Source organism: Babylonia areolata, chromosome 15 (assembly GCF_041734735.1).
Source record: "Babylonia areolata isolate BAREFJ2019XMU chromosome 15, ASM4173473v1, whole genome shotgun sequence".
Classification (NCBI taxonomy): Eukaryota; Metazoa; Mollusca; class Gastropoda; order Neogastropoda; family Buccinidae; genus Babylonia; species Babylonia areolata.
Window position 1 is genome coordinate 34,002,970 of NC_134890.1, and position 11,625 is coordinate 34,014,594.

Below are 11,625 nucleotides of genomic sequence, written 5' to 3' on the forward strand. Positions count from 1 at the left end.
GTCTGTCTGTCTGTCTGCTAGCCATTAACGATGACCATGTCACCATCAAAATGATTCCATTATTTACTAGCAACAACACAACCCAACAGAACAAAACAAAACGAAACCGCCCGCATGCGTCCATAAAAACACAATCGCACGCGTGCGCACGCACGCACACACACACACACAACACACACACACACACACACACACACACACACACACACACGCCGAGCACACACACACACACACACACACACACACACACGCACACACACACACACACACACACACACACACACACACACACACGTTACCTGGACCAGGCCCAGTGTTCTGCGCCCAGGTGACAGCAGCCCCCCAGAGAAGAATGAAGAGGACAGGAACACGTCTCCTCCCCTGCACGCCACTCCGCCCCCTCCTCCTCCTCCTCCCCCTCCCCCTACACGTCTCCATTCGCCTTCCTCCCGGTCCCTCTGGCATCCCAGAGCCGCCAAGACTCACAGTGCCAAAAGCCATGGACTCACAGTGCCAAAAGCCATGGACTCAGTGCCAAAAGCCATGGACTCAGAGTGCCAAATCCCATGGACTCACAGTGCCAAAACCCATGGACTCACAGTGCAAAAATCCATGGACCCAAAGACCCAAATCCCATGGACTCACAGTGCCAAAAACCATGGACTCACAGTGTCAAAAACCATGGACTCACAGTGCCAAAAACCATGGATCCAAAGACCCAAAAACCGTGGACTCACAGACCCCAAAACCATGGACTCACAGTGCCAAAAACCATGGACTCAAAACCCGAAAACCATGGACTCAAAGACCCCAAAACCATGGTCTCAAAGAACTCAAAGCCATGAGTATCAGGCGAAGCGTCAGCCACGCTCAACGCTCACTTAATCACACATCGTGCTGCTTCTCTTCACGCAGTCCTGGTCTGAACAGGTTCCCAGGATCACTGAGGGAGACGTTGTGGCTGGTTGTTTTTCGGGATGTGAGTAATGAGACAAGGAAGGGAATTGGACTTCGTTTGGTCCCTAGCTACCACTGTCGTCGTTCAGAAAGGATGTTCAGAAACGAGAAAGGAAGAGTGTTGATCATAGGATGCTGACGGCTGGTTGACCTCTCGCTAAGAGGGAGAGTGTGTCTAGGAAGCGGAATTCCTTGGATATTCTATGTGTGTGTGTGTGTGTGTGTGTGTGTGTGTGTGTGTGTGTGTGTGTGTGTCTGTGCGTGTGTGTGTGTGTGTGTGTGTGTGTGTGTGTGTGTGTGTGTGTGTGTGTGTGTGTGTGTGTGTGTGTGTTTCTGCCCCATCTTCTGTGTCTGTCCTTTGAGTCGTCACCCCTACACTCATTCCTCACACACTGTCAACACCAGGGACACCGTGTGTTCAGCTCTCCTCCCTCCCCCTCCCCACTAACTTAGTTACAGGGCATACACAGACAGTCAATCATAAGACGCCTTTGCCGAATCGGTTAGGCGTTGGGCTACCAGTGTTCACCGGTGATGACTATGTGGATAGCACCTGTCAACCAAGCTCTTAGAGCTTTACAAACACGGAGTCATTTGCACAACACGCTGCCTGTCCTGAGTACAGCCGACTGACAGAGCTCCCATTGGCCGCTCATCATTCGTTTCCTGTGTCATTCAATCAGGTTTCAGTCACGCACACAGACACTCATGTAGATATTTACGTGTATGACCAGCACACCGTGCTCTCCGCTTCATTCCATGACTTACTTGACTTCACACATACCTGATTTTTCCTGGATTACCTGACCTCACACATACCTGACAGTCTGTCCTAAGTCACCTGACCTCACACATACCTGAGTGTCTGTCCTGAATCACCTGACCTCACTCATACCTGACAGTGTGTCCTGAATCACCTGACCTCACTCATACCTGAGTGTCTGTCCTGAATCACCTGACCTCACTCATACCTGAGTGTCTGTCCTGAATCACCTGACCTCACTTATACCTGACAGTCTGTCCTGAATCACCTGACCTCACTCATACCTGAGTGTCTGTCCTGAATCACCTGACCTCACTCATACCTGAGTGTCTGTCCTGAATCACCTGACCTCACTTATACCTGACAGTCTGTCCTGAATCACCTGACCTCACTCATACCTGACAGTCTGTCCTGAATCACCTGACCTCACTCATACCTGACAGTGTGTCCTGAATCACCTGACCTCACTCATACCTGACAGTGTGTCCTGAATCACCTGACCTCACTCATACCTGACAGTGTGTCCTGAATCACCTGACCTCACTCATACCTGACAGTCTGTCCTGAATCACCTGACCTCACTCATACCTGACAGTCTGTCCTGAATCACCTGACCTCACTCATACCTGACAGTGTGTCCTGAATCACCTGACCTCACTCATACCTGACAGTCTGTCCTGAATCACCTGACCTCACTCATACCTGAGTGTCTGTCCTGAATCACCTGACCTCACTCATACCTGACAGTCTGTCCTGAATCACCTGACCTCACTCATACCTGACAGTGTGTCCTGAATCACCTGACCTCACTCATACCTGACAGTGTGTCCTGAATCACCTGACCTCACTCATACCTGACAGTCTGTCCTGAATCACCTGACCTCACTCATACCTGACAGTGTGTCCTGAATCCCCTGACCTCACTCATACCTGACAGTGTGTCCTGAATCACCTGACCTCACTCATACCTGACAGTCTGTCCTGAATCACCTGACCTCACTCATACCTGACAGTGTGTCCTGAATCCCCTGACCTCACTCATACCTGACAGTGTGTCCTGAATCACCTGACCTCACTCATACCTGTCTGTCCTGAATCACCTGACCTCACTCATACCTGACAGTCTGTCCTGAATCACCTGACCTCACTCATACCTGTCTGTCCTGAATCACCTGACCTCACTCATACCTGACAGTCTGTCCTGAATCACCTGACCTCACTCATACCTGACAGTGTGTCCTGAGTCACCTGACCTCACTCATACCTGACAGTCTGTCCTGAATCACCTGACCTCACTCATACCTGTCTGTCCTGAGTCACCTGACCTCACTCATACCTGACAGTCTGTCCTGAGTCACCTGACCTCACTCATACCTGACAGTCTGTCCTGAATCACCTGACCTCACTCATACCTGACAGTGTGTCCTGAATCACCTGACCTCACTCATACCTGACAGTCTGTCCTGAATCACCTGACCTCACTCATACCTGACAGTGTGTCCTGAATCACCTGACCTCACTCATACCTGTCTGTCCTGAATCACCTGACCTCACTCATACCTGACAGTCTGTCCTGAATCACCTGACCTCACTCATACCTGACAGTGTGTCCTGAATCACCTGACCTCACTCATACCTGTCTGTCCTGAATCACCTGACCTCACTCATACCTGACAGTCTGTCCTGAATCACCTGACCTCACTCATACCTGACAGTGTGTCCTGAATCACCTGACCTCACTCATACCTGTCTGTCCTGAATCACCTGACCTCACTCATACCTGACAGTCTGTCCTGAATCACCTGACCTCACTCATACCTGACAGTCTGTCCTGAATCACCTGACCTCACTCATACCTGACAGTCTGTCCTGAATCACCTGACCTCACTCATACCTGACAGTGTGTCCTGAATCACCTGACCTCACTCATACCTGACAGTCTGTCCTGAATCACCTGACCTCACTCATACCTGACAGTGTGTCCTGAATCACCTGACCTCACTCATACCTGACAGTCTGTCCTGAATCACCTGACCTCACTCATACCTGACAGTGTGTCCTGAATCACCTGACCTCACTCATACCTGACAGTGTGTCCTGAATCACCTGACCTCACTCATACCTGACAGTCTGTCCTGAATCACCTGACCTCACTCATACCTGACAGTCTGTCCTGAATCACCTGACCTCACTCATACCTGTCTGTCCTGAATCACCTGACCTCACTCATACCTGACAGTGTGTCCTGAATCACCTGACCTCACTCATACCTGACAGTCTGTCCTGAATCACCTGACCTCACTCATACCTGACAGTCTGTCCTGAATCACCTGACCTCACTCATACCTGAGTGTCTGTCCTGAATCCCCTGACCTCACTTATACCTGAGTGTCTGTCCTGAATCACCTGACCTCACTCATACCTGACAGTGTGTCCTGAATCACCTGACCTCACTCATACCTGACAGTCTGTCCTGAATCCCCTGACCTCACTCATACCTGACTGTCTGTCCTGAATCACCTGACCTCACTCATACCTGACAGTCTGTCCTGAATCACCTGACCTCACTCATACCTGACAGTGTGTCCTGAATCCCCTGACCTCACTCATACCTGACAGTCTGTCCTGAATCACCTGACCTCACTCATACCTGTCTGTCCTGAATCACCTGACCTCACTCATACCTGACAGTGTGTCCTGAATCCCCTGACCTCACTCATACCTGACAGTGTGTCCTGAATCACCTGACCTCACTCATACCGGTATGTCCTGAATCACCTGACCTCACTCATACCTGACAGTCTGTCCTGAATCACCTGACCTCACTCATACCTGACAGTCTGTCCTGAATCACCTGACCTCACTCATACCTGTCTGTCCTGAATCACCTGACCTCACTCATACCTGACAGTCTGTCCTGAATCACCTGACCTCACTCATACCTGAGTGTCTGTCCTGAATCACCTGACCTCACTCATACCTGACAGTCTGTCCTGAATCACCTGGCCTCACTCATACCTGTCTGTCCTGAATCACCTGACCTCACTCATACCTGACAGTGTGTCCTGAATCACCTGACCTCACTCATACCTGACAGTCTGTCCTGAATCACCTGACCTCACTCATACCTGACAGTGTGTCCTGAATCACCTGACCTCACTCATACCTGACAGTCTGTCCTGAATCACCTGACCTCACTCATACCTGACAGTCTGTCCTGAATCACCTGACCTCACTCATACCTGACAGTCTGTCCTGAATCACCTGACCTCACTCATACCTGACAGTCTGTCCTGAATCACCTGACCTCACTCATACCTGTCTGTCCTGAATCACCTGACCTCACTCATACCTGACAGTCTGTCCTGAATCACCTGACCTCACTCATACCTGAGTGTCTGTCCTGAATCACCTGACCTCACTCATACCTGACAGTCTGTCCTGAATCACCTGGCCTCACTCATACCTGACAGTCTGTCCTGAATCACCTGACCTCACTCATACCTGACAGTCTGTCCTGAATCACCTGACCTCACTCATACCTGACAGTGTGTCCTGAATCACCTGACCTCACTCATACCTGACAGTCTGTCCTGAATCCCCTGACCTCACTCATACCTGAGTGTCTGTCCTGAATCACCTGACCTCACTCATACCTGACAGTCTGTCCTGAATCACCTGACCTCACTCATACCTGACAGTCTGTCCTGAATCACCTGACCTCACTCATACCTGAGTGTCCTGAATCACCTGACCTCACTCATACCTGACAGTGTGTCCTGAATCACCTGACCTCACTCATACCTGTCTGTCCTGAATCACCTGACCTCACTCATACCTGACAGTCTGTCCTGAATCACCTGACCTCACTCATACCTGACAGTGTGTCCTGAATCACCTGACCTCACTCATACCTGTCTGTCCTGAATCACCTGACCTCACTCATACCTGACAGTCTGTCCCTGAATCCCCTGACCTCACTCATACCTGAGTGTCTGTCCTGAATCCCCTGACTTCACTCATACCTGAGTTGTCTGTCCTGAATCACCTGACTTCACTCATACCTGACAGTCTGTCCTGAATCCCCTGACCTCACTCATACCTGAGTGTCTGTCCTGAATCACCTGACTTCACTCATACCTGACAGTCTGTCCTGAATCACCTGACCTCACTCATACCTGACAGTCTGTCCTGAATCACCTGACCTCACTCATACCTGACAGTGTGTCCTGAATCACCTGACCTCACTCATACCTGACAGTGTGTCCTGAATCACCTGACCTCACTCATACCTGACAGTGTGTCCTGAATCACCTGACCTCACTCATACCTGTCTGTCCTGAATCACCTGACCTCACTCATACCTGACAGTGTGTCCTGAATCCCCTGACCTCACTCATACCTGACAGTGTGTCCTGAATCCCCTGACCTCACTCATACCTGACAGTGTGTCCTGAATCCCCTGACCTCACTCATACCTGTATGTCCTGAATCACCTGACCTCACTCATACCTGACAGTCTGTCCTGAATCACCTGACCTCACTCATACCTGACAGTGTGTCCTGAATCACCTGACCTCACTCATACCTGACAGTCCTGTCCTGAATCACCTGACCTCACTCATACCTGACAGTCTGTCCTGAATCACCTGACCTCACTCATACCTGACAGTGTGTCCTGAATCACCTGACCTCACTCATACCTGACAGTCTGTCCTGAATCACCTGACCTCACTCATACCTGACAGTCTGTCCTGAGTCACCTGACCTCACTCATACCTGACAGTCTGTCCTGAATCACCTGACCTCACTCATACCTGAGTGTCTGTCCTGAATCACCTGACCTCACTCATACCTGACAGTCTGTCCTGAATCACCTGACCTCACTCATACCTGTCTGTCCTGAATCACCTGACCTCACTCATACCTGACAGTGTGTCCTGAATCACCTGACCTCACTCATACCTGACAGTGCTGTCCTGAATCACCTGACCTCACTCATACCTGACAGTGTGTCCTGAATCACCTGACCTCACTCATACCTGACAGTCTGTCCTGAATCACCTGACCTCACTCATACCTGACAGTGTGTCCTGAATCACCTGACCTCACTCATACCTGACAGTCTGTCCTGAATCACCTGACCTCACTCATACCTGACAGTCTGTCCTGAATCACCTGACCTCACTCATACCTGACAGTCTGTCCTGAATCACCTGACCTCACTCATACCTGTCTGTCCTGAATCACCTGACCTCACTCATACCTGACAGTGTGTCCTGAATCACCTGACCTCACTCATACCTGACAGTGTGTCCTGAATCACCTGACCTCACTCATACCTGACAGTCTGTCCTGAATCACCTGACCTCACTCATACCTGACAGTCTGTCCTGAATCACCTGACCTCACTCATACCTGACAGTCTGTCCTGAATCACCTGACCTCACTCATACCTGAGTGTCTGTCCTGAATCACCTGACCTCACTCATACCTGTCTGTCCTGAATCACCTGACCTCACTCATACCTGAGTGTCTGTCCTGAATCACCTGACCTCACTCATACCTGACAGTCTGTCCTGAATCACCTGACCTCACTCATACCTGACAGTCTGTCCTGAATCACCTGACCTCACTCATACCTGACAGTCTGTCCTGAATCACCTGACCTCACTCATACCTGTCTGTCCTGAATCACCTGACCTCACTCATACCTGACAGTCTGTCCTGAATCACCTGACCTCACTCATACCTGAGTGTCTGTCCTGAATCACCTGACCTCACTCATACCTGACAGTCTGTCCTGAATCACCTGACCTCACTCATACCTGACAGTCTGTCCTGAATCACCTGACCTCACTCATACCTGACAGTGTGTCCTGAATCACCTGACCTCACTCATACCTGACAGTGTGTCCTGAATCACCTGACCTCACTCATACCTGACAGTGTGTCCTGAATCACCTGACCTCACTCATACCTGACAGTCTGTCCTGAATCACCTGACCTCACTCATACCTGTCTGTCCTGAATCACCTGACCTCACTCATACCTGACAGTCTGTCCTGAATCACCTGACCTCACTCATACCTGACAGTGTGTCCTGAATCACCTGACCTCACTCATACCTGACAGTCTGTCCTGAATCACCTGACCTCACTCATTCCTGTCTGTCCTGAATCACCTGACCTCACTCATACCTGACAGTCTGTCCTGAATCACCTGACCTCACTCATACCTGTCTGTCCTGAATCACCTGACCTCACTCATACCTGACAGTCTGTCCTGAATCACCTGACCTCACTCATTCCTGTCTGTCCTGAATCACCTGACCTCACTCATACCTGACAGTCTGTCCTGAATCACCTGACCTCACTCATACCTGACAGTGTGTCCTGAATCACCTGACCTCACTCATACCTGACAGTGCTGTCCTGAATCACCTGACCTCACTCATACCTGACAGTCTGTCCTGAATCACCTGACCTCACTCATACCTGACAGTGTGTCCTGAATCACCTGACCTCACTCATACCTGTCTGTCCTGAATCACCTGACCTCACTCATACCTGACAGTGTGTCCTGAATCACCTGACCTCACTCATACCTGACAGTCTGTCCTGAATCACCTGACCTCACTCATACCTGTCTGTCCTGAATCACCTGACCTCACTCATACCTGACAGTCTGTCCTGAATCCCCTGACCTCACTCATACCTGAGTGTCTGTCCTGAATCACCTGACCTCACTCATACCTGACAGTCTGTCCTAAGTCACCTGACCTCACTCATACCTGACAGTCTGTCCTGAATCACCTGACCTCACTCATACCTGACAGTGTGTCCTGAATCACCTGACCTCACTCATACCTGACAGTGTGTCCTGAATCACCTGACCTCACTCATACCTGACAGTCTGTCCTGAATCACCTGACCTCACTCATACCTGAGTGTCTGTCCTGAATCACCTGACCTCACTTATACCTGACAGTCTGTCCTGAATCACCTGACCTCACTCATACCTGACAGTCTGTCCTGAATCACCTGACCTCACTCATACCTGACAGTCTGTCCTGAATCACCTGACCTCACTCATACCTGAGTGTCTGTCCTGAATCACCTGACCTCACTTATACCTGACAGTCTGTCCTGAATCACCTGACCTCACTCATACCTGACAGTCTGTCCTGAATCACCTGACCTCACTCATACCTGACAGTGTGTCCTGAATCACCTGACCTCACTCATACCTGACAGTGTGTCCTGAATCACCTGACCTCACTCATACCTGACAGTGTGTCCTGAATCACCTGACCTCACTCATACCTGACAGTGTGTCCTGAATCACCTGACCTCACTCATACCTGACAGTCTGTCCTGAATCACCTGACCTCACTCATACCTGTCTGTCCTGAATCACCTGACCTCACTCATACCTGACAGTCTGTCCTGAATCACCTGACCTCACTCATACCTGACAGTGTGTCCTGAATCACCTGACCTCACTCATACCTGACAGTCTGTCCTGAATCACCTGACCTCACTCATTCCTGTCTGTCCTGAATCACCTGACCTCACTCATACCTGACAGTCTGTCCTGAATCACCTGACCTCACTCATACCTGTCTGTCCTGAATCACCTGACCTCACTCATACCTGACAGTCTGTCCTGAATCACCTGACCTCACTCATTCCTGTCTGTCCTGAATCACCTGACCTCACTCATACCTGACAGTCTGTCCTGAATCACCTGACCTCACTCATACCTGACAGTGTGTCCTGAATCACCTGACCTCACTCATACCTGACAGTGTGTCCTGAATCACCTGACCTCACTCATACCTGACAGTCTGTCCTGAATCACCTGACCTCACTCATACCTGACAGTGTGTCCTGAATCACCTGACCTCACTCATACCTGTCTGTCCTGAATCACCTGACCTCACTCATACCTGACAGTGTGTCCTGAATCACCTGACCTCACTCATACCTGACAGTCTGTCCTGAATCACCTGACCTCACTCATACCTGTCTGTCCTGAATCACCTGACCTCACTCATACCTGACAGTCTGTCCTGAATCACCTGACCTCACTCATACCTGAGTGTCTGTCCTGAATCACCTGACCTCACTCATACCTGACAGTCTGTCCTAAGTCACCTGACCTCACTCATACCTGACAGTGTGTCCTGAATCACCTGACCTCACTCATACCTGACAGTGTGTCCTGAATCACCTGACCTCACTCATACCTGACAGTCTGTCCTAAGTCACCTGACCTCACTCATACCTGACAGTGTGTCCTGAATCACCTGACCTCATACCAGAAAGTTCCAGGTCCCGATCAGAACAGTGTCGTTAAGAACAGGCTGCCACTTGGGACGTTCCAACTCGTTTTCGCCGTTTGGGGACTTACGTCGCTGTGTCGCTGGCAGGAAAAACGTATTGCGTCGATGTAGGCGCTTTCATGCGTATACGCACGCACACACTATTCCCCAAAACACACACACACACACACACACACACACACACACACACACACACACACACACACACACACACACACACATATATATGTACAAGAGCACAAACACACTCACTAACAAACTCACTCACAGGGGGGAATCACACACAACAGACACTGTCGTATGGGTGCGGCGCAGCCACTGTCAGACAGATACAGACAGACACAGAGACAGACACACAGAGAGAATGAAACAAGGAGAGACAGACAGGCAGACGGACGTAGAGCTGAGAGAACACTGAACACTGGCATCCGCTATACAGATTCAGTGACAAGGGATGCTTGTCGAAAGTACAATGGTGAAAACAATGAAACACAATGGGAGAGGGGGCTTGGGGGGGGGGGGGGGGGGCGTGGAGGGGGGGAAGAGAGAGAGAGGGGGGGGGAGAGGCGGAAACAACGTGTCAGCAGAACAACAGAATTAGGAATAGACGAACGGAAACGACCCAGCTTACAACTAACGAACTCAACAGCCAATCGCATAACTCCAGCGTTTAGCCGTCGGCAGACAACCCGCAATTAAACACCCCCCTCCCTCTCCCTCCTAGCCTCCACCATGAGTGGAGTCATCTCTCAGGCTCCTTTCCCCTCAAACTTCTCGCGCTGACGAATAACTGAACAGGATCATCACCAGCACTCGTGATCACTGCAGCATTTCGACACTGCCAGATATAGAACAATTTGGATACATAAGTAAAGCAGGAGTGTGTGTGTGTGTGTGTGTGTGTGTGTGTGTGTGTGTGAATAGAATAGAATAGAATACTTTTTATTGTCATAAAGCCTTAAAGTTTATAGACGCAATGAAACATAAACATGACCATATTAAGAAAAGAAACATTCGTGAACAAATTTCGGCAGCCTTGGCTGTAATTCTGTTAGAAGGATCAATTCACAAAGCTTTGCATCTGGACGACATATATCGATTAGGAATCTGTGTCTGTAAGTATTGTATTTTACACGATTGTCTAAAAGGTGAATCTCATCTAAACTATTACATGTACCATACAGTCTTTGCTCCTTCGGTGTATTTTTATACCTTGCCTGTTCCATTTGTAAGTCGTGGGTGCTGATTCGTAACATAGTGCTTTCCTGTGTCGTGTGTTTGCTGTATTCTTTATATACGGTTCAATTTTATAATTTGTCACAGCGTTCTTCTAAAATTCTAATTTAGATGAACTGTTTTGTTTCCGTTTCCAAAATTTTACATATTCATTTTCAAGCTTCTTGGATATAGCATACTTTAATCTTTTGACACTAACAGTGAACTGATTTTTCTAAACATGGTCTAATCCAGTGCTACTTAATACATTTCTTATGAAAAGTAGCGCCACTGAACATTTTTGTTTGTTTGACGATACATGCATTTATATGTTGTGTATACA

The 11,625-nt window shown here is 49.4% G+C and overlaps 1 protein-coding gene across 3 annotated transcripts in view; it reads right to left on the reverse strand.

The window, feature by feature from the left end:
• LOC143290594 (uncharacterized) overlaps window positions 1-1,889 on the reverse strand; it is a 36,324-nt gene extending 34,435 nt beyond the window's left edge. Inside the window, exon 1 of one of the 3 annotated variants that reach the window (XM_076600180.1) lies at window positions 300-1,889. In XM_076600180.1, the coding sequence (XP_076456295.1) occupies window positions 300-501 (202 nt within the window). In that variant the 5' untranslated portion in view covers window positions 502-1,889. The remainder of the gene's footprint in view (window positions 1-299) is intronic. The other 2 variants (XM_076600178.1, XM_076600177.1) reach the window with 2 other exon arrangements.
• Between the last annotated feature and the right edge of the window lie 9,736 nt (window positions 1,890-11,625).